Consider the following 26278-nt stretch of genomic DNA (forward strand, 5'->3'; position numbering starts at 1 on the left):
ACATACAAGGTTAAAATAAGTAGACTAGTAGTGTTATTCTCTAATGTATTATCTGGCAATATGTTGAAACATTTAAAAGTATATACACTGAAACACTTAAAAGCATATATATTGAAACATTTAAAAGTATATGTATTGCTTTCAACTGGATTTTTGTTGCTCAGTCATGTCCATTCCTTGCAACCTCACAGACTGCAATAGGCCAGGCTTCCCTATCCTTCACTATCTCCTGGAGTTTGCTCAAACTCATGTCCACTGAGTCAATGATGCCATCCAACCATTTCATCCTCTGTCACCCCTTCTCCTCCTGCCCTCAATATTTCCCAGCATCAGGGTCTTTTCAAATGAGTCAGCTCTTTGCATCAGGTGGTCAAAGTATTGGAGTTTCAGCTTCAACATCAGTCCTTCCAATGAATAGTCAGGGTTGATGTCCTTTTAGGGTTGACTGATTTGATCTCTGTGCAGTCCAAGGGACTCTCAAGAGTCCTCCAGCACCACAATTCAACTGGATAGATATCAGCATATCACAAAAATGATCAACTATGATATTAAGACACCAGAAATTTCCTAGAAGCAAATTCTTTATCATTCTTCTGCCTCCATCCAATTCCTACAAACACCACACTATCACTGGTTCCAGTTCGCCTTATGTGTAGCCTTTTAGAAAGTGCAAAAGGCAGGGAGGTGGAAAGGATGTTTTCCCTCCTGGAGACATATCGTTCTCTGAGGAAGAAAGCAGAAGTCCCCCTCAAGCTCTGTTGAGCCCTGACCTCTGTGGAAAAATCACTGCTCTTCTCTAATCTTATCCTGATTTTTTTTTCACTCTATCACATCTCTATTAAAATAACAAGAGGACCCTGAGCTTCCTAATGTTGTTTTTGGAAAGAGTCCAATCATTTTTTTTTAAAAAAGCTAAAATGTACAGATGCCTACACTGCAATTTCCTCCAAGCTGCCACTAGTGGTTTTTCTATTATTAAAAGCAAAAACAAAACATATCATGGTTGCTTGCAACAGTAATTCTGAAATAAATGGTAGCACAAGAGACAGCAACAGAATTTTTAAATCTAAAGCTAGAGGGTGAGTATGCTCTTCCTTACCACAAATTTCTATTTTACTTTGTTAATTCATTAAGTTTAGAATACTGGTAAGTACCATCCTTCTAACGAAAGACCTATGTTAATTACCCAAGGCACCCCCATACTAACTCTACCTAATTTTAACAGTTACTAAATAGTGTTCACTCTATCCTATGGGATAGAAGAGAAATAAACATACTTCTAAGCAAAAAAATATAGACAGAAGTGAGGAAACAGTTTCCAGTTTAAGTACACCAAGGGTATATCCAAAATAGAAAATAAAAGTAGCACTCTGAAACAAAAGTTACCTGTAACTCTAGAACATTTTAATTCTACAGAACTTTAATAAATAAAAGGCCCCAGTTTCCAAGTATCTATCAAAAAAAGGAATGAATAATGAATCCCATCAGAACTGGGGAAATTTTCTTTTTCTTTAAAGGAAGTGGAGGGATGAAAGCAGATAACCATTTTCTTTCAAAAAGATAGACAAAACACTGCTTCCTCAAATAACCACTCAGAATGTCACTTGAGATAAGTATGCAGGAAGAATATAACTGTATTTTGCTTTGTATACAGTATTGGGCAATTAAAATGCCAACTTGGCTATTTAGGAATGGCTTGCTAAAACGTTGAAAAAATGGAAGACTTCATCCTTGTCATAGACTGCCACTTCAGTGGAACATTCGGTGCACATGACTGGGTGATAGATTTCTTCCACATCTGTCTCTGCCTCCTCCGCAGCACCTTCTTGGTTAGACCTCATCTTCTTATGGCCTCGCCTTTTCTTCCTGTTCTCTGGGGGTTTGTATCTCAGAATCTCTTCCTTGTTGACAGAACAATTCATTACAAACATTGCTCTATATTGAGTTTTATATGATTCATGCCTAAGAGGAAAATGAAATGGAGAATTTGGATTTATGTTCTATTTTAATAGTTACACATTTAGATAAAAATTTAAGACTATCAAAAACTTACTGAAATACCAAAGTTAAAACATGAGAACAAAACAAGAAATTAAAAAACTATTAAGAGTTATTTTAAGAATAGGAAGGGACCTGTTACAAAAATAGATAATAAAGAATGAATATATTCTATTGCTCTAAAGCTAACTTTTACCTCAGTAAAAAAAGTTTTTGATTTGCTCTTCCAACACAGAAAGAGAAGAAAAGTTGTTGGAAACTTGAGAGGTAATGTTTAAAAAATCTTTGACTGCATCTTTTCCTGTTGTGGCCTGAGACTCTGCCCTCCTGTCATTACAGGTGGTGCCATTCTGGTCACTATTTTAGTAAAAGCTACAGTTTTAAAAGCTTAAAGAGCATCTGACTTTATAACGTCCATTCTTGGCTTCACTCCAATAGTCTAAAGAATAAATAATGCTTTCTTTGTTCTCCTCAAATAACTTAATGTTTTCCTACTTTCCTTGACTTAGTAAGTTACTTTCCTTTTCTCCCCCTTAAACCTCATACAACAGAAATATCTATTCGGCTAAAAACAGGAAGTCAAGTTATGCCTCCACTGGTTCTAAACGCTGATCTTATCCTCTTCCACCAACCACCAGGCTGGTGCTTCTTTAGGTGTGACCATAAAAATTACATTTATACTCCACCATATTGGAATTCTGTATTCATAGGGAACACAATTTTTACCAAGACCAATTTCTACTGTTAGATCATGAAGCAACTTCTTTTGGGTATAGGAATCCTGTAACATAGCAGCATGGTTTAATTTAAAAGAGAAGCAACAAGTACAAAGGTACTTTACTTTTTCTTTATTTCCTATTCTAGGTGTCAATTTATATACAAAAAGCTTAAGAGTTCAAATGGAGAGTACAAAAATTCATTGTTGCAGATGATCAGAAACCTCAAATTAGCCAGTCAGAGTAAAACTACATCTGGCTACTCAGTGACTAGAACAAATCTACCACCTGCATCATCATTTAGTTTCCGTTAACCTGATTTAGAACATGGACTAAGACATTTATAAGGCTACTGGAAAAAAAAGGAGAGGAAAAGGGCAAGAGTATATTTGGATTAATAGAATGAAGGGGTTAAAAAAAATACATGATCTTCTCAATTGATGCATCAAAAGCATTTGAAAAATTCAACACTTTCATAATAAAAACACCCGAAAACTAATAGAAGGAAACCTCCTCAATATAATAAAGGCCATATATGAAAAATTCATAGCTAACATCATACTCAATGATGAAAGACAAAACTTTTCCTCTAAGACAAGGAACAAGACAAAAAATACCTGATTTCATCACTTCTATCCAACTTGAAAGTTACAATAAGTGCAATTAGGTAAGAAAAAGAAATAAAAGGCATCCAAACTGGAAAGGAAGAAGTAAAATCTTCTCTGTTCACAGATGACATGATATTATATGTTTAAAGTTCTATAAAGATTACACAAAAAACTATCAGAGCTAATAAATAAATGCAGCAAAGTTGCAGAGTGCAAAATGAAGACATAAAAATCTGCTGTTTCTATACACTAGCAAAGAACAATCCAAAAGGAAAGTAGAATAGAGATTACCAGAGGCTGGGATAGGTAGGGATGGAGAATGGTGACTTACTATCTAATGGGGAAACAGTTTCTGTCTGGAGTGATGAAAAAATTCAGGAAATGGAGAGTCATGATGGCTGTACAATTGTAACTGTAGTTCATGTCACTGAATTGTACACTGGAAGTCAGGTACACACTGCTATATTTAACATGGATAACCAACAAGGACCTATTATATATAGCACAGGGAACTCTGCTCAACCTTATATGCAAGCCTGGATGGGAAGGGGTTTGGGGAAGATTGGATGAATATATGTATATGGCTGAGTCCCTTCGCTATTCATCTGAAACTACCACAATATCGTCAATCAGCTTTACCCCAAAACAAAATAAAAAGTTTAAAGTTAAAAAAAAAAAAAAGGTTAAAACAGGCAACAAGATAAGAGTGTCCATTCTCACCACTCCTATTCAATATATTTCTAGAAATCTTAGTCCAAGCAATCAGGTTTAAAAAAGAAAAGGTAACCAAACAGGAAAGAAAGAAGTAAAATTGTCCCCGTTTCCAGATGACATGATCTTATGTATACAAAACTCTAAAGATTCCAACAAGAAAATGTTAGAACTAATAAATTTAGTAAAGATTCAGGATACAAAAGCAAACAACAAAAATCTGTTGCATTTTCACTAACAACAAACTGAGAAATTAAGAAAACAATGTTATTCACAATAAAAATAATAAAATACTTAGGAATAAATTTAACCAAGGAGGTGAAGGATCTATACACTGAAAACTATGACAGTGATGAAAGAAAGTGAAGAAAACACAAATAAATGTAAAGATATCCCATGCTCATATTCTGGAAGAATTAATACTGCTACAATGTCTATGCTACCCAAAGCCATTTTATAGATTCAATGCAAACCCTATCAAAATTCCAATGGCATTTTTCATAAAGACATAAAAAAATCTAAAATTTGTACGGAACCATAAAAGACCTCAAATAGCCAAAACAATACAAGGAATTCAATATGAAAAATCCAATTAATAAGTGGGCAAAGAACTTGAACAGACATTTTTCCAAAAAAGACATACAAATGGCTAATGGGTACACAAAAAGGTACTCACTATCACAAACCATCAGGGAACTACATATCAAAACTATTATAAGATTATCACCTCAAAACTACAGTAAGATATCACCTCATAGAATAGATATCATCAAAAAGACAAGAGAACAAAAGTGAACCCTTGTGTACTATTGGTAGGAATGTAAATTGATACAGCCACCATGAAAAACAGTACGGAGGCACTTCAAAAAGTTAAAAGTAGAACTGTCATATGATCTAGCAATTCCACTGTTGGGAATGTACACAAAGGAATGAAAACACTGTCTCAAAGAGATACCTGAGCCCTCGCCTCAGCCAGGTGATCAAGGTCAGCATTAACAGCCACAAATCATGTTGATAGCCTGTTGCCTATGATATAGTGTGATGAAAATGGCACTTTACTTCAGTGGTCTTCCTTCCAAAAACCCATCACAGCATTATTTACAACAGCCAAGATGTGGAAACAACATACATGTCTATCAACCGATGAATGAATAAAGAAAAAAAGGTATATACACACAATAGAATATTAATCAGCCATGAAAAAGAAAAAAATCCTGCCATTTTTAACAACATGGATGAAGCCTGAAGGAATTATACCAAGTGAAATAAGGCAGAAAGAGAAAGACAAATGGTGTATGATCTCACTTACATGTGGAAACTGAAAAAAACAAACAAACAACTGAACTCATAAAGTTGGTGGGGGAGGATAGGTAGATGAAGGTGGTCAAAAGATACAAACTTCCAGTTAAAATGATTACGCTCTGGAGATGCATGCACAGCATGATGACTATAGTTAACAACGTGCTGCGCTTAGTTGTGTGTGTGTGTGTGTGTGTGTGTGTGTGTGTGTGTGTGTGCACGTGCGCACATGCGCGCTTAGTTGCTCAGTCATGTCTGACTCTTTGCAATTGCATGGACTGTAACCCACCAGGCTCCTTTGTCCATAGGGATTCTCCAGGTAAGAACAGAGTGGGTTACCATGACCTCCTCCTGGGGATCTTCCTAACCCAGGGATCGAAACTCAAGTCTCCCACTGTATTACATACTTAAAAAATGCTGAGAGTAGATCTTAAAAGTTTTCACCACCAAAAAAAGGGAACTATGTGAGGTGATGGCTGTTAACTAACCTTATTGTGGTAATCACCCTGCAATATATTTGAATATCTAATCATTACACTGTATACTGTACATCTAAAGCTTATATAATGGTATACATCAATTACATCTCAATAAAGCTGGGAAAACATTTTTTTTAATTCTTAAATGGTCTAGCTGACAATAAATTGAATATTCAAATGAAATATTCTTACAGCAACATTTTTAAATGCTTAAAAATAGTAAATTTTATATTATCACAACAGAAAAAAATGAGTCTATTTGAGAGATTTCATCATCCTACAACATATATGCAGTTTTACTGAATCCTTAGCAGCACTGGCAAGTACTTTATTAAAAAAGCTAGTCAAAAAAAAAAAAAAAAAAGCTAGTCAGACTACATATAACCAAAATCATTTGTATAAAGATGAGTCAAGCAGCACAAGGGACATATGAGGACAGAACTTTATCAGAATTCCTAAGTACCTCAAAAGTTTGTTTCAGATTTAAACGAGGACCACCCAGGCTGTATCTCCACGTGTGTGTGTGTATGTGTGTGTGTGTGTGTGCGCGCGCGTGTGCATGTGTGTGTGTGTGCATGCGTGCGTGCGTGTGTCGTCACCCTTTATCAGTTACCTCTGGCAATCAAGACACAGTGTAGTCATGCAGGCAGGGCAATTCAAGACAGCGTCGCTGTTCGGAACAGGCTGCTGCTGTTGACGTGGTCGGTGCTTTCCAAAACAATGGTACCTAGAACAGAAAAAGAGACACGAAGGGTGAAGCACATTAAAGCCAGATCTTCCTTTCTAATGGCACTTTCCAATAAAAGAAACCAGAACCCTTTAGAGAAATGGTTAATTCTAGGAATGAGGCACATAAGGTAGACATGGAACATTCTGTAGTGCCAGAAAGTAAGGCAGTGCTCAAAAAGAAAAAACAAAACCAAAAATCCACGAGACAAGTATGTTAAAGGGGCACAGGAGCCAACTCAAAGAGCCCCTGATGACTGAAATCAAAACAATTAGAGCACTGAAATAAAATAGTGTTAAATTATAAGCAAAGTATAAATAAATACCCATGACTCCATGCTGACATAAATGACTTAATATGTAAATAAATGGGGGAGAACAGACACATCTCCCATATGTAAGAACTACAAATAATTTATGAAGATACTCTCCCCTCAAGGAGGTGGAACATAACTCCAGACTCCTTAAGTCTAGACTAAATATAATGACATCCTTCCAAACAGAAGGTACAGAAAGGTGTGGAAAGAGTAACTTTACAGCTAAGGAACTAAATCATGTTTGATAGTATGTACCCTCGATACGAAGTGATGAAAATGGCACTTTACCTCTGTGGTCTTTCTCCCCAAAATCTCTAATTCCAGTCTGATCATGAGAAAAGCATTAGATAAATTCCAATAGGGGAGCCTCCCACAATATTCCTGATCCATGCTCCTCAAAACTGTTAGTCATCAAAACCAAGGAAAGTCGGAGAAAATCATAGCCAAGAAAAGCCTCAGTAGACATAACAACTAAATGTAACATGGTATGCCAGATGGGCTCTTGGAAGAGAAAATGGATATTAGAATAAAAACTAAGGAAATCTGGGAATTCCCTGACAGTCCAGTGGTCAGGACTCCAGTAGTCAGGTCATCTTGCTGTTGGGGGAGTAATAAGGAAATTCTCTGTATTACCAGCTGCATTTTTCTGTAAATCTAGAATTATTCTAAAAAAGTTTACTAATTAAACACACACACATCAATAAAGCTACTTTTAAAAAGCGAGTACTGTAAGCTCTAAGTGCCTAAGAATCTTACTCTGTTTTGTCCCCTTCTGTATTTCAAGAGTCTGAAACAGTGTCTGGGATATAGTAAGTGCTCAACAAATATGTGCTGATTGAAAAAATAAAGTATGAATCTACTCACGAAGACACTAAAGTATAAAAGGATATATTCTTAAAAGGGGCTTATGGAAAGAAAAAAAAAGGGGGGCTTATGGGAAACTTCAAAAAACTGAACTGCAAAACACAAAATCACTTGGCATTACTTTCTAAACTCTTTTATGTGGGGAAAAATACTGAGAACATGTGGTATATATTTCATAATTGTTGTTAAATACCTCCAAATGCTTGAAAATTTTCAAACCCCAAGAAAATAACTAAATGATTCATTCAACAGATAGTGAGTATCCATATGACAATGTGCAAGATGCTTGGGATACAGCACTGAACAAGACAGGTATGATCACTGTCCCTGTGGTGCTTAAAATGTACTGAATTCATTATCTCAAGAGGGTTTCTGTGGTCCTAAAAGGCAACTACTGCTTGACATAGGAATGTGAGTAAGATACTAAAATGTTACTTCTCAAGATTGTGTAACAATGAAAATACATTCCATCCTAAGTCACTGACAAGGTATGTTACCAGAATCAGGAGCTAGATCATAAGCTCCTTAATTATTTCAACAGCACTTGTAGCACTTAAAATGTTCATTTCACACTGTAGGTGTGAAAACTACTCTTCACATAAATGCAAGAGGCAGCTTTAAGTGGTGCATGGGTGAAACTGGGAGAGGAAAAAAAGACAAAGTAGGAGAGTGGAAGCTAAAAGGTGGTGCACAAAGACCCACACAGCATCACATTCCCTCTGGACTGGACAACAACATCCTGGGCCCCACCCTCGATGAATCAAAACCTCCTAGAGCAGGACTCAAGGGTTTGCATTTCACTCTCACCAGGAGATTCTGAAGCTCAGGCAGGCTAGGGTAATATTAGGTAATAGTGATAAGCTTTCAGCTTTCATTTTTATGATAAATCGATCTTTATGAAATCAAATTTGAAAGAGAGTATGGTTTTCTCTTGGAATGATGGAAATGGTTTGAAATAAACATAGGCAGTGGTTGCACACCTAATGTTCACACACTGTGAACACACTAAATGCCACTGAACTGTTAACTTCAAAATGGTTAACATTATGTCATGCGTTTTACCTCAACTTTAAAAAGTCAAATTTGTAAACATGATTCAAGTATTCAAATAGAAAACATAACATCCACTCTTAATCCACATAAACTCTTTTACTTTTGGCCATGCTGAGGCATGCAGGATCTCAGTTCTCCAACCAGGAATCGAACCTCAGCACCCTGCAGTGGAAACATGGAGTCCTGACCACCGGACCCCCAGGGAATTTCCTACATGAACTTTTAATCTCTAAGTAATTTTATATTGCTTATTTGAAAAAAGTCAGGTTTGTTTCTTGAAGGCAGAGACTTGATTAGCTACAGCAGTTTGAATTCAACAACAGTTTTTTAAAAATAAATGGTCTAAAGAATGTATACATGTATATAGCTGAGTCACTTTCCTGCAGCAGAGACTGGCATAACATTGTAAATCAACTATGTTGCTGCTGTTCAGTCGCCGAGTCGTGTTCAGCTCTTTGTGACCCCATGGACTGCAGCACACCAGGCTTCCCTGTCTTTGACTATCACCCAGAGTTTGCTCAGATTCAAGTCCATTGAGTCCATGATGCTATATTTCAAATAAAAAATAACCAACGGCCTGACTGAAATTTGCTTTTCATTTTCCAAATGTTCAGTAGTTTTTTTCTCAAACTTTCTTTATGCAAGTCTGCATATCGAACCCAGGTCTCCTGCATTCCAGGCAGATCCTTTACCATCTTAGCCACCAGCAAAGCCTCTATGAACATACACACATACACTCAAAATGTGTACAGTGAAAATCATCTTTTAATCATTTTCCCTAAAGATTTGAAATATTAAATTTCTTACCCTCGTCTCTGTGCATCAACCCAGGCCTGATCTCTGTTATCTTTTTCAGGATCATATAGTAATTCATCATTGGTTGGAATTCTGTGTTGTTTCTTCTTTTTTTTCTTGGTCACTTGTGCTAATTTTGAAAATGTTAAGAATATGGCTAAGTAGCATGTCTTAAAATTCACACCTCTTTTACACAAAATGAAGAATCCTATTTCCTAAGGTATACATTTTTTCTATTTTCCTAAAAAAAATTTTTTTAAACTACTCCAAATAAAGTTCAGAACCGAGTTCAAATAATGAGAAGTCAGAGTCTCAAAAAAGCCACTCAAGTCAAGAATAGACACTAATTTTTTTTTTTTTTTTTTTTTGGCTGCACTGCTTGGCTTGCAGAATCTTAGCTCCCAGACCAGGGATCAAACCCAGACTTCCAGAAGTGGAAGCATGGAATCTCAACCACTGGACCACCAGGGAATTCCTTAGAAACTATTTTTGATGTCTTAAATTTTCCATAAGTTCTCATATATAAAATGCTACTGAAATCACAACAAAAATGAGGTGGGGGGGGGGGGGAACCACTAAGATCATCTACATACACTAGACCTACCTGAGCAGGTCAGTATTTATGCAACAACATATAAAAATATAAAATCATTTCTTTACCTTATAAATATGTATGTATTCCATCATAACTACTGATATAATTTAGTTTTAGCTCTTGTCATTATATTAAACTTTACTCAAAATTTACACAAAATCAGGGCCTTCCCTGGTGGTCCAGTGGTTAAGAATCTGCCTTGCAACGCAAGAGACACCACTTCCATCCCTCATCTGGGAAGATCCCACATGCCACAGAGCAACTAAAGCCTCAGCCCGCTGCCTAGAGCCTATGCTCCACAACAAGAGAAGCCACTGCAATAAGAAGCCCACTACCACAACCAAGAGTAGCCCCTGCTTGCCACAACTAGAGAAAGCCTGCATGCAGCAACGAAGACACACTACAGCCCCCAAAAAATAAATTTTAATTTATGTAAAATCAATTTCTAAGAACACAGAGGTTTATTTTTTTTTTAAAGCAACAACTTAGGGAAAATTCTACAAGAGAGTAAAATCTAGAAACTATCTGCAGTTGTGAAAGCAAATGCTACTGTGCTAAAGGACCCTGAAGGAAAAGGAGGCCGAGAGCCTTGAGGAGAGAGATACTGAGTCAGGACTCTCTTCCTCTCCCCAGATGTGCCTCTGTACGCTGCCCTAGTCCCAGGTCCTCAAGTGTGTTTCCACCTGTTCTATGTACAATCCTGCTTTTGTTTTCACATCAACTGCCTGCAATTTCTTAAAAGATAAAACTCAAAGGGAAAACCTAATATCAAATTGCTAGGTAAAACGTCTTTCATAAAATGTAACTGCTAAACCTGGTAAACATGTTCCTTACCTGCTTTGTCTTCATCTTCAGAATCAGAATCAAAATATATATTGTCATAGTACTTTGTCGGAGCTGTTCCAACTATCCCATCTCCTGAAGACCCTAGTCAAACCATAAAAGAAATTTAAAGACTGAAACATGCAGAATTGACAAGATAGAAAACTCCATACATTCTTCCATCACTTCAAACTGCTATCGGCTCATTCCCAATTTCATTTCAGTGGAAAAATACTTTCATGTCAATGACTTACTGGAGTCAGTGACTTACTGGATTTCTGTGCCCTATGCAATTACAGAGAACTTCTCATCCTTGAATAAGTGTTCCAAATCATGAGAAAATTATTCTCCTTCCCTTGCCATAAAGAGACTGAAAGCACATGTGATAATGATAAAAGCACATCTAATTAAACAAAACAGCCATATTTTCAAGTTACCAGTATAGATATCTCTACCTTTCAGCCATGCAGTCTACTGTAGGGAACAGGAAATAAACATCTTGTTTTAAGGGACTTTAGAAAAAAGCAGATAAGAGCTCTACAAAGAGCCAGGAGGAATGAGTCAAGGACATGTTCCTCCCCTCCTCAGTCATGCCCAGTGCCATGACATTACCTATACTTATGTCGTCATACGCCTGCATCCCTAATTCTTCCTCTTAATTAATATCTGCCTTTGCTTTTATCATTATCATATATGCTTTCAATTCTTAACAGTTAATATACAGAATAACAACATGGAAACCAATGCAGAGGAGTCCTACTTTCACAAACAGTTTTCAAGTCAGGTACATTTTACATAACAGACTATGCATCAAAATCAAGTGTATTTCATTACTTACTAAAATAAGACAGGAATTTGTGGTGACACATTACTCAATGTGCTCTATCAGTGCTATATAACCTAAAAAGTACTTCTATAAGTTAATGTGTCTTTCTTTCTTTATCCTAGGGTAAAAAGTACAAAAGGAAATCATATAGGTAAACAACGCTTAACAGTCTCTTTCCAGCACCACAGGAAAATTCTGCACTAGCAATGAAAGAAAACTACACTCAGGTTGCCAAGTGCATGTATCCATTCACTCAAGACGTGTTTACTGGGCTCTGACTGAAAGTGCTGGGGACACAACAGAACGCAAAAAGGCTCTCAGCCATGACGGAGCTTAGAAAAACATCTATGTGAAAAGCTAACTCAAAGTTTACCTGTTTCTAGAGAAGATAACTTGTCCTCCATTGTTTTTATGGTAGAATTTAACTCAGCTTCCATTTCTTTTTCAAATTCATCTTCACTAGAGGATTCACTTTCCCCAGTAAGGCATTCTCTGATAAGTTTTCGTTTTTGGTCAGGAGTTCCATGTAAAAGCACATCCACCTCATCTTCAGAACTAGAACACATTTAAATCACAAAGAACATGAATATTAAAGTATTAAAATAACTTAAAACACCTATCATTCCACTGCCCAACAATTTTAAGTTTTATAAGGTTGCATTGGATTCAGCTGTCATTACATCCAGCTCTTCTCACTTCAACCATTTCTGCATATTTCCAAACATAGTTTTTAATATCTGCATACCGTTTCCTCTTACAGATGCGGTATAGTTATTTGTCCTTGCTATTAAACACATACAATGAATAGCTCTGTATATATAATTTTGCTTCTGTTGATTTCCTTAGGTTAAATGTCTAAAATTAGACACAAACATATTTCTGACTTCTGGAATTATCACATTACTTTCCAAGTGTATTGCACCAATTCATAATTCCATCAGCAATGAAAATTTTACTGGGCATTTGTTTTAAACTCTGGACACTTAAATAAAACTTAATATATGTAACAGACAGCTAATATATCCACACAAAATGTTAACAGACAGTAAGCAAATATCACAGTTTAAAAGGCACAGTGCTACAGAGAACTATAAAAAGAGAGAGAGAGACCTAAATTATATTCCAAATTCTCCTGAGCAATTTATGCCAATTTGGCCTTTTGTGCCTGGGTCTCCCCATCAATAGCAGTATGGAATTAAACCAGGTATCAGAAGAAATGAAATGTTATCAAGATGAAATGCCTAAGACATTTCTAATACAGTCAATAGTACATATATAATGTTCAATTATTCATGGTCTGATGAACAGTTACAGACTATTCATGGGTTTTGCTTCACTATTTTTCTCATCTATTAACACACCAGAAGGAGGTAAGTAAGAATAATACAACTCATGTCAATCAATTTTGCTAATAACAGAGGCCTTATTCAGATTTAATCCCAAGAAAATTCCCCATCCTGACTAGCATGCTCCCTTTCTCCATCACCTCTATATTCACTCATGTTCTCTGCCTGGACCACCATGGCCTAAGGATCTCCAGGTCTCAAAACTCTTCTGCTTCCTTCCACCCTGAACCTTGAGGCCAGCATGTTATTCCTAAAGAACTCTTATCACATCACTCAGTCAGTCAGTTCAGTCGCTCAGTCGTGTCCGACTCTTTGCGACCCCATGAGTCACAGCACGCCAGGCCTCCCTGTCCATCACCAACTCCCGGAGTTTACTCAAACTCATGTCCATCGAGTCGGTGATGCCATCCAGCCATCTCACCCTCTGTCGTCCCCTTCTCCTCCTGCCCCCAATCCCTCCCAGCATCAGGGTCTTTTCCAGTGAGTCAACTCTGCATGAGGTGGCCAAAGTATTGGAGTTGCAGCTTCAGCATCAATCCTTCCAATGAACACCCAGGACTGATCTCCTGTAGGATGGACTGGTTGGATCTCCTTGCAGTCCAAGGGACTCTCAAGAGTCTTCTCCAACACCACAGTTCAAAAGCATCAATTCTTCGGCGCTCAGCTTTCTTCACAGTCCAACTCTCACATCCATACATGACCACTGGAAAAACCATAGCCTTGACTAGACGGACCTTTGTTGGCAAAGTAATGTCTCTGCTTTTTAATATGCTATCTAGGTTGGTCATAACTTTCCTTCCAAGGAGTAAGCGTCTTTTAATTTCATGGCTGCAGTCACCATCTGCAATGATTTTGGAGCCCAAAGAAATAAAGTCTGACACTGTTTCCACTGTCTCCCCATCTATTTCTCATGAGGTGATGGGACCAGATGCTATGATCTTAGTTTTCTGAATGTTGAGCTTTCAGCCAACTTTTTCACTCTCCTCTTTCACTTTCATCAAGAGGCTTTTTAGTTCTTCTTCACTTTCTGCCATAAGGGTAGTGTCATCTGCATATCTGAGGTTATTGATATTTCTCCCAGCAATCTTGATTTCAGCTTGTGCTTCTTCCAGCCCAGCGTTTCTCATGATGTACTCTGCATATAAGTTAAATAAGCAGGGTGACAATATACAGCCTTGATGTACTCCTTTTCCGATTTGGAACCAGTCTGTTGTTTCATGTCCAGTTCTAACTGTTGCTTCCTGACCTGCATACAGGTTTCTCAAGAGGCAGGTCAGGTGGTCTGGTATTCCCATCTCTTTCAGAATTTTCCACAGCTTATTGTGATCCGCACAGTCAAAGGCTTTGACGTAGTCAATAAAGCAGAAATAGATGTTTTTCTGGAACTCTCTTGGTTTTTTGATGATCCAGCATATGTTGGCAATTTGATCTCTGGTTCCTCTGCCTTTTCTAAAACCAGCTTGAACATCTGGAAGTTCTCAGTTCACGTATTGCTAAAGCCTGGCTTGGATAATTTTGCGCATTACTTTACTAGCATGTGAGATGAGTGCAATTGTGCGGTAGTTTGAGCATTCTTTGGGATTGCCTTTCTTAGGGATTGGAATGAAAACTGACCTTTTCCAGTCCTGTGGCCACTGCTGAGTTTTCCAAATTTGCTGGCATATTGAGTGCAGCACTTTCATAGCATCATCTTTCAGGATTTGAAATAGCTCAACTGTGCGGGGAGCAGCCTGAACCAAAAGGCTGACTCTGGGAGCTGCCTTGATCCTCAAGGGTCTGTTCGCAGACATAGCTCTCTGTCCCGCCACCCCTCTCTGGAATTTATTATCTAAGTTAAATCTTAACAGAACATTAGCAAGCCTTGAATGCACACATGATGCAGATGGATAAGCCTTTCTTGACCACCCTTAAGGTAAACGGGATGCCCTTCTTAACCCTTGATGTTATCAGAGAGTTCTGGTGATTGTTATCTCAAAGTGATGTATATGGAAAAATATTTTCTCTTCTTAAGATTCTCTTCTTGGTTTAGTATAAATGTAACCCTGAGAAATAAAGAATCATCACTGACTGCAGCGATCCTCTCGACCCCATCTGTTCTGTGTCTTTATTTCTTAGCCTAAAGGAACGCGTCGTGTTGCTCGCTGAAATCTTCCGGCTGGCCCGGCAAGTGGCGCCCAACAGCGTGGGGCTCGACGAAAGTTCCTTGCGGCCGCTGCCCGTTGAAACTACTAAGGTAAGCAAGAGTGTATACACTTGTATATTGAGGGGCAGGAAGGAATATTGTCGAGATTATAAACCATGGGACAAGATCATAGCCGTCAGTTGTTTGTGCATATGTTACAGATATTGTTGAAGGATCGGGGAATACAAGTTACTAAAACAAAATTGCAGACTTTTCTCAGTTTTGTTGAGGAAGTATGTCCCTGGTTTCCGCAGGAAGGGACTATGAGTTTAGAGATATGGAAGTCATGGGAACTTTACAACCAGGAATGCCTTCTCCCATGGCTATTCCTAGGAACGCCCACATAATAATCTTAGATTTAAAGGACTGCCTCTATACTATTCCCCTAGTACCTCAAGATTGCCCTCGATTTGCTTTTAGTGTTCCTTCTGCTAATTTTTCCCAACCAATGCGTAGGTATCATTGGAAGGTTTTGCCACAGGGTATGGCTAATAGCCCGACCTTGTGTCAGAAATTTGTTGCAGCGTTACAGGAAACTCAGGCGAAATACTCCGATGCTTATATTCTGCATTACATGGATGATATACTGCTAGCGCATATAGATAAAGAGTATTTGTTAGCAGCTTATGCCTTCATGGAACCTGCCTTAAAAGCAGTAGGGCTAATAATATCCAAAGAAAAGGTACAAACCTTTCCTCCTTATTCCTATCTTGGCTTTCGTTTAGAAAGGGAAACATTTGGAGTTCAGCCCATTGCATTACGAAGGGATAATCTGAAAATACTTAATGATTTTCAAAAGTTGCTCGGGGACATTAATTGGATTAGACCCTATCTACATCTTGCTACATACGAATTAAAGCCTCTTTTTGATATCTTAAAGGGAGATAAGAATCCTACCTCCCCACGTAGCCTCACAGAAGCTGGAGAGCGAGCTCTTCAGAAAATGGAAACTGCCTTATCACAGCAGCACTCCAGTTACTGTGACTATGAAAGGCCTTGGGGACTTTATATCCTTGCCTCAGAACATTCACCTACTGGTGTCCTGTTTCAAGATAATCCTCTAAGGTGGATTTATTTATCAGTTTCTCCCTTACGGGTGTTAAGTCCTTATCATATTCTTGTGGCCAAAGTAATAGCAAAAGGTAGACAGGAATCTGTGACTTATTTGGGAAGAGATCCCCACTTTATTTGTATTCCTTTTTCAACTGAACAGCAACTATGGCTCTCTCAATTTTCTGATGATTGGGCAATTGCGCTTGCACAGTATGCAGGGGAGATTAAACAACATTATCCTGCTAATAAATTGTTACAATTTGCAGAGCTGCATCAGTTTATTTTTCCAAAAGTCGTACAGCAATGCCCTTTGGAAAAGGGGACAGCTGTCTTTACTGCTGGATCTTCCAATGGCATAGCCAGCTTGGTAATCGAAAATGAATCTTATTATTGTCAAACCTCATATTCATCAGCTCAGGAAGTAGAGCTTTTTGCAGTACTCCAGGCTCTGCAACGTGTTCCTCAAAGTTTTAATTTATACTCTGACAGTCATTATGTTGTCAGAGCTCTCTCAGTCATTGAAACAGTACCCCTCATTGGAGCTGCAAAGGCCTCTATTCAAACCTTGTTTTTGAAAATTCAGAATCTCATTCAAGCCCGAACTCATCCTTGCTTTTTTGGGCACATACGCGCTCACACTGCCCTTCCTGGGCCCTTAGCGGCCGGGAATGCTCTGGCGGATGGAGCCACCCGTATGGTATGTTATTCTTCCTTAACCCCTATCTCTGCGGCACAGGCCTCTCATGCAATACACCATCAGAATAGCAATTCTTTAGAGTTACAATTTGGAATTTCTCGGGAAGCCGCTCGTCAAATTGTAAAAGCTTGTCCTACTTGTCCACAATTTTTTGTGCTCCCAACATATGGAGTCAATCCTCGGGGTTTACTCCCCAATGATTTGTGGCAAATGGATGTTACACATATTTCTGATTTTGGAAAATTGAAATATGTGCATGTTACTATTGATACCTTCTCTGGTTTTATCATGGCCACACTTCAATCTGGAGAAGCTAGTAAACATTGTATTCAGCATTGCTTACGGAGTTTTTCTGCTATGGGTCTACCTAAATGTATCAAAACAGACAATGGCCCGGGATATACTGGTCGCAATTTTCAAGCTTTTTGTGCCCAATTACGAATTGTGCATAAGACTGGTATTCCCTATAATCCGCAAGGCCAAGGTATTGTCGAACGAGCACATCAAACCCTTCAGCACCAATTGAAAAAATTAAAAAGGGGGAGTTTGTATGCTATTACGCCTAACAATCTTCTTAGTCACACTTTGTTTGTTTTAAATTTTCTGAGCCTCAATAAAAATGGAAAATCAGCAGCTCAACATTTTTGGCACCATGATAATAAAAAGGCTCGGCCATTGGTCAAGTGGAAAGACCCGCTGGAAGGCAGATGGCATGGGCCGGATCCAGTTCTAATATGGGGGAGAGGTCATGTTTGTGTTTTCCCACAGAATGCCGAAGCGCCGCGCTGGCTCCCGGAAAGGTTGGTACGCGCCGCGGAAGCGATCGCTGGTGGAACAAATGAGACGACTTACGATCCAGGAGACAGCCCCACTACCAACAGTCCAGCAGATACAGGCGCTGTTACAAATGGCGTGTGAGAATTCTCCGAATCTTCCCACCGCTTCGCCTACTAATATATTGATTTCTCTACTACTTCTTTTAAACCAGATAAGTTCCATGAATGCTGATGTCTTCTGGGCACATGTTCCTGATCCCCCTCTTTTGCAGCCTGTTGGATGGGAAATGAGTTCCGTTCCTGTGTATGTGAATGACACAATACTTTTGGGGGGGTTTTCTGATAAGCATATTTTTCCACAGAATGCCAGTATTTCTTATACGGGATCCTCTTCACAATTACCAATGTGCTTTTTCCGAAATCATAACGTTTCAGGATGTCTTACTGTTACAGATGCAGGATACTTTGCTTACGATGATGACCATGGCCGTAGTTGGATAGTGGATATTCCTAGCATTACGAAATCCACAGGATACGCACGACGAGTCAATGGAACTGGACCTAAAGACATTCCATTTTGTGGCCTGGGGGTAAAAGGATGATATATCGCTGTGCCATGGAAACTTTGTAGAGATGAGACTGCTACTGTATATTCTATTACTAATGACACACATTCCCTTTGGGATTGGTCGCCAGACTCCAACAGGAACCCCAAAAAGGAAGTCAGCAGACAATTTGCAGCCAGAATTTGGAATCTTGGCGGTACCATGGTGTATCAGACCGAGATATGGAAGCTGTTGGCCGCTTTCGGAACAGATGGGTCCCTTTTGCAGACCGGAGGGAAGACCAAAGGAGTACGATCCTGGAAAGCGCATTGGTGGAATGAGACTTGGAGATATCCTCGGGCCTGTGTACCCTATCCCTTTATGATCCTTGTTGGCTCTGTGACTCTTTCTAAAAATGCTAGCCTATATTATGTTCATTGTTTTAATTGTACCCTGACTAATTGTATAAGAGGTATGAAAAATAATTTTGGGGCTCTGATAGTCAAACAACCGCCCTTCGTCATGATGCCTGTGAACATCACTGAACCTTGGTATGAGGAGGCAGGGCTTGAGCTGTGGAATAAGATGCGTACAGCCCTTGCTAGGCCACGAAGGGGGATAGGATTAATAATTCTAGGAATAGCAACGCTTGTAACTTTAATTGCTTCTGCTGTTACTGCTTCTGTATCTTTAGCTCAATCTGTGCATACTGCTAGCATTGTAGACGATTTAGCAAAAAAATACTTCTAAAGCTTTAGGAATTCAAGAAGATATAGATATAAAGTTGGAGGATAGACTAAACGCGCTTTATGATGCAGTAAGATTTTTGGGGGAAGAGGTGCAAGGGTTAAAGCTAAGGACCAAGATTAGATGTCATGCTAACTATTGTTGGATTTGTGTTACGCCAAAAATTTATAATAATACCAAGACCCCTTGGAATAAGATAAAATTACATTTAAATGGTATTTGGCATAATGAAAACATTTCCTTGGATCTAATACACTTTCATCAGGAAATTCTTGATATAGAAAATGCTCCTCGGGCTAGTATGGATTTGGCAAAAAATGCTGAAGAGTTTGTTAACAGTTTGTTTTCCAATTTTCCCTCGATAACCTCACTTTGGCATCTTTTTTCAGGGGTCGTGGCCGCGCTTCTGGCATTAGCACTTTTTGTGTGCATTGCTCCTTGTATCATAAAGAAATTTGTCAAAGAGCTGTGGGACATCAAGGCTGTCCTACACAGTAATTACTTACGCCAAAAGAATCAGGCATGCCATTTTACTAAATAAAAGAGGGGGAGCTGCGGGGAGCGGACTGAACCAAAAGGCTGACTCTGGGAGCTGCCTTGATCCTCAAGGGTCTGTTCGCAGACATAGCTCTCTGTCCCGCCACCCCTCTCTGGAATTTATTATCTAAGTTAAATCTTAACAGAACATTAGCAAGCCTTGAATGCACACATGATGCAGATGGATAAGCCTTTCTCGACCACCCTTAAGATAAAGGGGATGCCCTTCTTAACCCTTGATGTTATCAGAGAGTTCTGGTGATTGTAATCTCAAAGTGATGTATATGGAAAAATATTTTCTCTTCTTAAGATTCTCTTCTTGGTTTAGTATAAATGTAACCCTGAGAAATAAAGAATCATCACTGACTGCAGCGATCCTCTCGACCCCATCTGTTCTGTGTCTTTATTTCTTAGCCTAAAGGAACGCGTCGTGTTGCTCGCTGAAATCTTCCGGCTGGCTCGGCACAACTGGAATTCCATCACATCCACTAACTTTGTTCGTAGTGATGCTTTCTAAGGCCCACTTGACTTCACATTCCAGGATGTCTGGCTCTAGGTCAGTGATCACACCAAAAGTAGGAAGTCAAGAAACACCTGGAGTAACAGGCAAATTTGGCCTTGGAGTATGGAATGAAGCAGGACAAAGGCTAATAAGAGTTTTGCCAAAAGAACACACTGGTCATAGCAAACACTCTCTTCCAACAACACAAGAGATAACTCTACACATGGACATAGAATCAGATTGATTATATTCTCTGCAGCCAAAGATGGAGAAGCTCTATACAGTCAGCAAAAACAAGACTGTGGCTCAGATCATGAACTCCTTATTGCCAAATTCAGACTTAAACTGAAGAAAGTAGGGAAAACCACTAGACCATTCAGGTATGACCTAAATCAAATCCCTTATGACTATACAGTGGAAGTGAGAAATAGATTTAAGGGACTAGATCTGATAGACAGATCTGAGAGCCTGATGAACTAAGGACGGAGGTTCGTGACACTGTACAGGAGACAGGGATCAAGACCATCCCCATGGAAAAGAAATGCAAAAAGGCAAAATGGTTGTCTGAGGAGGCCTTACAAACAGCTGTGAAAAGAAGAGAAGCGAAAAGCAAAGGAGAAAAGGAAAGATATCCCCATTTGAATGCAGAGTTCCAAAGAATAGCCAGGAGAGATAAGAAAGCCTTCCTCAGCGATCACATCACTACCCAAATCCAAAAGAAAATCATCCATGACCAAAACTTTGAGTACAGCATTCAAAAGAATCTTCCACAATCTGGTTTCAACTTATCTTTTCAGCCTTATCTTTCACTATTACCCTTGAACTACCACAGTACTCTTCAACTGGGGGCAATTTTGCCTCCTAGGGAACATCTGGCATAGCTAGAGATATTTTTGATGGTCACAACCAGGACGTGGGAGGAGTGGTTACCGGCATCTAGTGACACATTTACTGCCTGCTGTAAAAGGTGCATTCTCCAGGCCCAAGTGGTCCTCGGCTATGACACCAACCCGCTGAACATGCAGCAGCCATCTGGGCCTCTCCAGGTAACTCCTATTGACAGGAGTTGCAAGCAAGAGCAACCAACACAAACATGCTGCTCAGACCGCTTGCTCTACTATGAGGTGCCTCTTACTCGGGAGACTCATGTGTCCTGCCAGCTTCCATGAAACAGTAACAGGCGATAAAGGATTCACTTCTAGGTAGAGTAAAATCAAATCCTGACAGACATCTCTTAAACACCTAACACAATCTCCCTTTCGAAAACAAGCACTGTTTTTGCCTAATAACATTGTTTTGTTTTCAAAGTATTTATATTTACAGTTACCTTATCAGTTGCAACTATCACAGGAATATAAAGTCTCTTTATAAATATTTAACTGCATGGGAATTCCCTGGTGATCCAGTGGCTAGGACTCTGTGCTTCCACGGCTGGGGGCCCAGGTTCAATCCCCGGTTAGGGAACTAAGATCCCACAAACTGTGAGCCAAAGAAAAAGAAGGCATTTAACTACAAAAATGTAAATTGACTTAAAGAAAAATATTAAATAAGTAATAACAAGGGTGAATATGGGAATAATAATGGAAGAATAACTCAAGTTCAGGAAATACTGAAACCAATCAAACTGAATTACTAATTGAGGCCTACTTTCACAGACTGGGCCCATAAGTGAAACTCTTCATAAGGGAATCCTGGAATCCATCCTCACTTCCCACAACAGAAATCTTCACAGCAGTCTGATCTCCCATGCCTATAAACCCTCCCCAGGATAGTATGAGGAAGCACTGTGATTAAAAGAAAAACAGTTTCACAGAAAACTAGTCGGACAGAATATTTTAAAGTTTATGAACAGGATCTGCTGACAGCTTTGAAAATGGCTAAACTTGCCTGGAAATCTCTAGTCAACATAACTGCAAGTTTCCCTCAGGTAGGATTAATCGCTCCCTTCTGGAAATTCCCGTGGAACTTCATCTGTAACTATCCCAGATCATCTTTTTCTATAGCGCTCTTCTGCAATACACGTTTATTTCCCAGACATATATCTCGCAAGATACGTATCTATCTTATGTCACCTTACTTTACCATTAAACCTGTCGAAGACAAAAATTTTATGTCTGATCTCTGTAGCCCACAGCAAGCATTCAATAGATGCTCAACAAAAAAAAGAAAGGAAAAAAAAAAAGGTTAATTATCCCCTAATTTCTGTCTATGGCAGTTTAACCTTCATGATGTTCAATTCACAGTAAGTCCCAAGTGCCTCACAACTAACTCGCGATATGCTTGTTATACTTCCTTTTTATAAACGAGAAACCGACGATAAGGGACTCACCCTCAGTCACAGTGCTGGTAAGCTGCATAAGCAGGATTCGACTTCACGGCTTTTGAATCTTATGCGTAATTCCAGAATACAGACTATAGCCCTTCCCTGCGCCAATTTCGATCATGCCCCCCTCCCCACCCCCGTGACTGCAAGACCTCACCAGAACCCCCGGCGGAGTCCCACAGACGACAGCGGGGTGCACCAGGGTCCCGAACAACTGGACGGAGTATCCGCACGGGCCCGACAAGCGCAGCGAGTCGGGAGGCTGAGGTCTGACCTTGGTCCGAAGCCTCGGGGGCCGGGGAGAGGCAGGGGGACGCGGCGGGACAGGGGCCCACCTGCTCAAAGCCGGCTCCTCGTCGCTAGGCTCCTCAACTGCGTACGGGTCATAGTCGTCTTGGAGGCGGTTCATGGTGGCGGGCCCCTCCGAAACCATCCACAAGCGTCTGCACAGTAACTGTTTACTCCGCAGGTCCCTTCCCTAAAGTGCTCCGACACAACTTCCGCCCCAACTTCCGCCCGCACTTCCGAGTCCTTTATGCGCGCCTGCGCGGATATTCCCAGCGAAGGGCTGGTACGGCTGGCGGGTTCCGAAGTCCTGCTGCTGCCTTCGCAACAGGAATATGTTCCTATTTGGAACATAGGAAACCGCTGCCTTATTACTGGAAGTTGCAGTTAGCACCCTCACAAGTGGCAGTATGTGAGATGAACACTCTACGTGCCGTGTTTCACGTAGTGACGTGAAAAAGCAGAAATCTATATGCTGAGGGACTTGTATCCTTAGATCAGGACCAGTAGATCTCCAGGCACTAGCATTCGGCGTCCCTCGAATCTCGTCGCCTGAAACCCTTCTGCTTTTTTTTTTTTTTTTTTCCTTCTGCCTTTTTTTCACATGCAACTGCCTTGCTTTCACTGTTCTCCCTTCTCAGTCTGAAATTCCGCCCTCGTCTGTCTTCCAAAAAGTTGCTAAGCTGTCATTACTTACTTCCTAATTTGCCTTTCTTGACCTCTTCTTAGTCCCGACCTTTTCTCAGCCCTTACCTTACACATCCGCTGGATGTGTGAGATGAGACAGATGACAGCGTCTTGACTGGGAGACCGTTTCTTCTGTTTCTCTACCAGCCTATACTCAAGTTTCTGCCCCCTTAGGGACAAGTGTACCCTCTTAACGATCCAATTCAGATGACTACTCTGTCTTATTTAATCATTGCCCTTTCCTCTGATACTTCGTCGGATTTCCACTTGTTTGGCTAGATACCTCCGCCTGCTGCAATTCAATCAATGTAGCCCCAAACCGGCGCAGCATCTTTCACCCCATTCCTATACCTCAGCTAATAACTACTTTTGACTCAATTGCTGCTTTTGCCACTTCCTGACGTCCTTAGAGTTGCCACAGACTGAAAGTCTTCGAATCGATTGGACTCCTTTGTCCCTCCTTTCCCGACAAAGGTCTGTCTAGTCAAAGCTGTGGTTTTTCCAGTGGTCATGTATGGATGTGAGAGTTGAACCCTAAAGAAAGCTGAGCGCCGAAGAAATGATGCTTCTGAACTGTGGTGTTGGAAAAAAACTCTTGAGAGAGTCCCTTAGACTGCGAGGAGATCAAACGAGTCCACCCTAAATAAAACCAACCCTGAATGCTCATTGGAAAGACTGATGCTGAAGCTGAAGCTTCAATCCTTTGGCCACCTGATACAAAGAGCTGACTCATTGGAAAAGACCCTGATGCTGGGAAAGATTGAAGGCAGGAGGAAAAGCGGTGACAGAGGATGATGAGATAGTTGGATGGCTCAATGGACATGAGTTTGAGCAACCCTGGGAGACTGTGAGGGACAGGTAAGCCTGGCATGCTACAGTCCATGCGGTCGCAGAGTTGGGCACGACTGAAACAGTAAGTGATTTTATAGCTATTATATTTGTCTTCCCCTGATCTGTTTTGTATAACCTCTAACACCTATTCAGTTCAGTTCGGTTCAGTCGCTCAGTCGTGTCTGACTCTTTGTGACCCCATGGACAGCAGCACGCCAGATCTCCCCGTCCAACTCCGGGAGTCTACTCAAACTCCATGTCCATTGAGTCGGTGATGCCATCCAACCATCTCATCCTCTGTTGTCCCCTTCTCCTCCCACCTTCAGTCTTTCCCAGCATCAGGGTCCTTTCCAATGAGTGCGTTTTTCACATCAGGTGACCAAAGTATTGCAGTTTCAGCTTCAGCAGCAGTCCTTCCGACGAAAGTTCAGGACTGATCTTCCTTAGGGTGAACTGGTTGGATCTCCTTGAAGTCCAAGGGACTCTCAAGAGTCTCCTCCAACACCACAGTTCAATTCTTCGGCGCTCAGCTTTCTTTATGGTCCAACTCTCACATCCATACATGACTACCGGAAAAACCATGGCTCTGACTAGAGGGACCTTTGTTGGCAAAGTAATGTCTCTGCTTTTTAATGTGCTGTCTGGTTGGTCATAACTTTTCTTCCAAGGAGCAAGCATCATTCAATTTCTTGGCTGCAGTCACCATCTGCAGTGACTTTGGAGCCCCCCAAAGTAAAGCCTGTCACTGTTTCCATTGTTTCCCCATCTATTTGCCATGAAGTGACAGGACCAGACGCCACGATCTTAGTTTTCTGAATGTTGAGTTTTAAGCCAACTTTTTCTGTCCTCTTTCACTTTCATCAAGAGGCTCTTTAGTTCTTCTTCGCTTTCTGCCATAAGGGTGGTGTCATCTGCATATCTGAGGTTATTGATGTTTCTCTATTCCTTTCCCGATTTGGAACCAGTCTGTTGTTCCATGTCCAGTTCTAACTGTTGCTTCCTGGCCTGCATACGGATTTCTCAAGAGGCAGGTCAGGTGGTCTGGTATTCCCCTCTCTCTCAGGATTTTCCAGAGTTCCTTGTGACCCACACAGTCAAAGGCTTTGGCATAGTCAATAAAGCAGAAGTAGATTGTTTTTCCTGGAACTCTTGCTTTTTCCGATGATCCAACCAACGGATGTTGGCAATCTGATCTCTGGCTCCTCTGCCTTTTCTGAGTCCAGCTTGCACAGCTGGAAGTTCAGGGTTCACTACTGCTGAAGCCTGGTTTGGAGAATTTTGAGCATTATTTTACTAGCCTGTGAGATGAGTGCCCGTGTGCGGTAGTTTGTGCATTCTTTGGCATTGCCTTTCTTTGGGATTGGAATGAAGACTGACCTTTATCCCGTCTTGCGGCCACTAGCTGAGTTTTCCGAATTTGCTATGCCAGCACGTTCACAGCATCATCTTTTAGGATTTGAAATAGCCCAACTGGAATTCCATCACCTCCACTACCTTTGTTCCTAGTGAAGGTTCCTGAGGCCCGCCCGACTTCCCATTCCGGGATGTCTGGGTCTAGATGAGTGATCACACCATCATGATTATTTGGGTCGGGAAGATCTTTTTTTTTACTGTAAACGCCTACTCAAACTGCTGCAAACTCCACAGAGACACTTTTCCCACTTGCCCGGGTAATGCTGACCAAAAAACCCACACTAGTCTGGAAAATGATAAAGTTTTCTAAGCAAATTGGTCTTCCCTGGTGGCTCAGAGGTTAAAGCGTCTACCTGCAACGCGAAAAGACCTCCTGGAGAAAAAGATGCCAACCCACTGCAGTATTCTTGCCTGGAGAACCCCATGGACCGAGATGACGGGTGGGCTACAGTCCACGGGGTCGCAGAGTCGGACGCTACCGAGCGACTTAATTTGACCCAAAAGACTTTCTTGTCTAGTAATACAAGCACCTCAGCCGACTTCAA

General features: G+C 40.3%; 1 protein-coding gene across 1 annotated transcript; it reads right to left on the reverse strand.

The window, feature by feature from the left end:
• Window positions 1-31: 31 nt before the first annotated feature.
• On the reverse strand, window positions 32-23010 carry EAPP (E2F associated phosphoprotein). Its single transcript, XM_061159150.1, has 6 exons — window positions 22853-23010; window positions 12183-12364; window positions 10996-11088; window positions 9579-9696; window positions 6425-6538; window positions 32-1962 (listed from the first exon to the last, which is right to left on the reverse strand). Exons 1-6 carry the CDS (start codon window positions 22948-22950, stop codon window positions 1686-1688), a joined length of 882 nt encoding a protein of 293 aa, XP_061015133.1. The 5' UTR covers window positions 22951-23010; the 3' UTR covers window positions 32-1685.
• Between the last annotated feature and the right edge of the window lie 3268 nt (window positions 23011-26278).

Source organism: Dama dama, chromosome 13 (assembly GCF_033118175.1).
Source record: "Dama dama isolate Ldn47 chromosome 13, ASM3311817v1, whole genome shotgun sequence".
In the NCBI taxonomy this organism is placed as follows: Eukaryota; Metazoa; Chordata; class Mammalia; order Artiodactyla; family Cervidae; genus Dama; species Dama dama.

What these genes read in the sequence shown, in the direction of transcription:
- EAPP (XM_061159150.1), bottom strand. Translation starts at nt 22,950, where the DNA reads ATGGTTTCGGAGGGGCCCGCCACCATGAACCGCCTCCAAGACGACTAT. An exon ending in GTTATCTTCTCTAGAAACAG is followed by an intron (nt 11,089 to 12,182) that starts GTAAACTTTGAG and finishes TGGTTTGACTAG; the next exon opens with GGTCTTCAGGAGATGGGATA. An exon ending in TGAAGATGAAGACAAAGCAG is followed by an intron (nt 9,697 to 10,995) that starts GTAAGGAACATG and finishes TTTCAAAATTAG; the next exon opens with CACAAGTGACCAAGAAAAAA.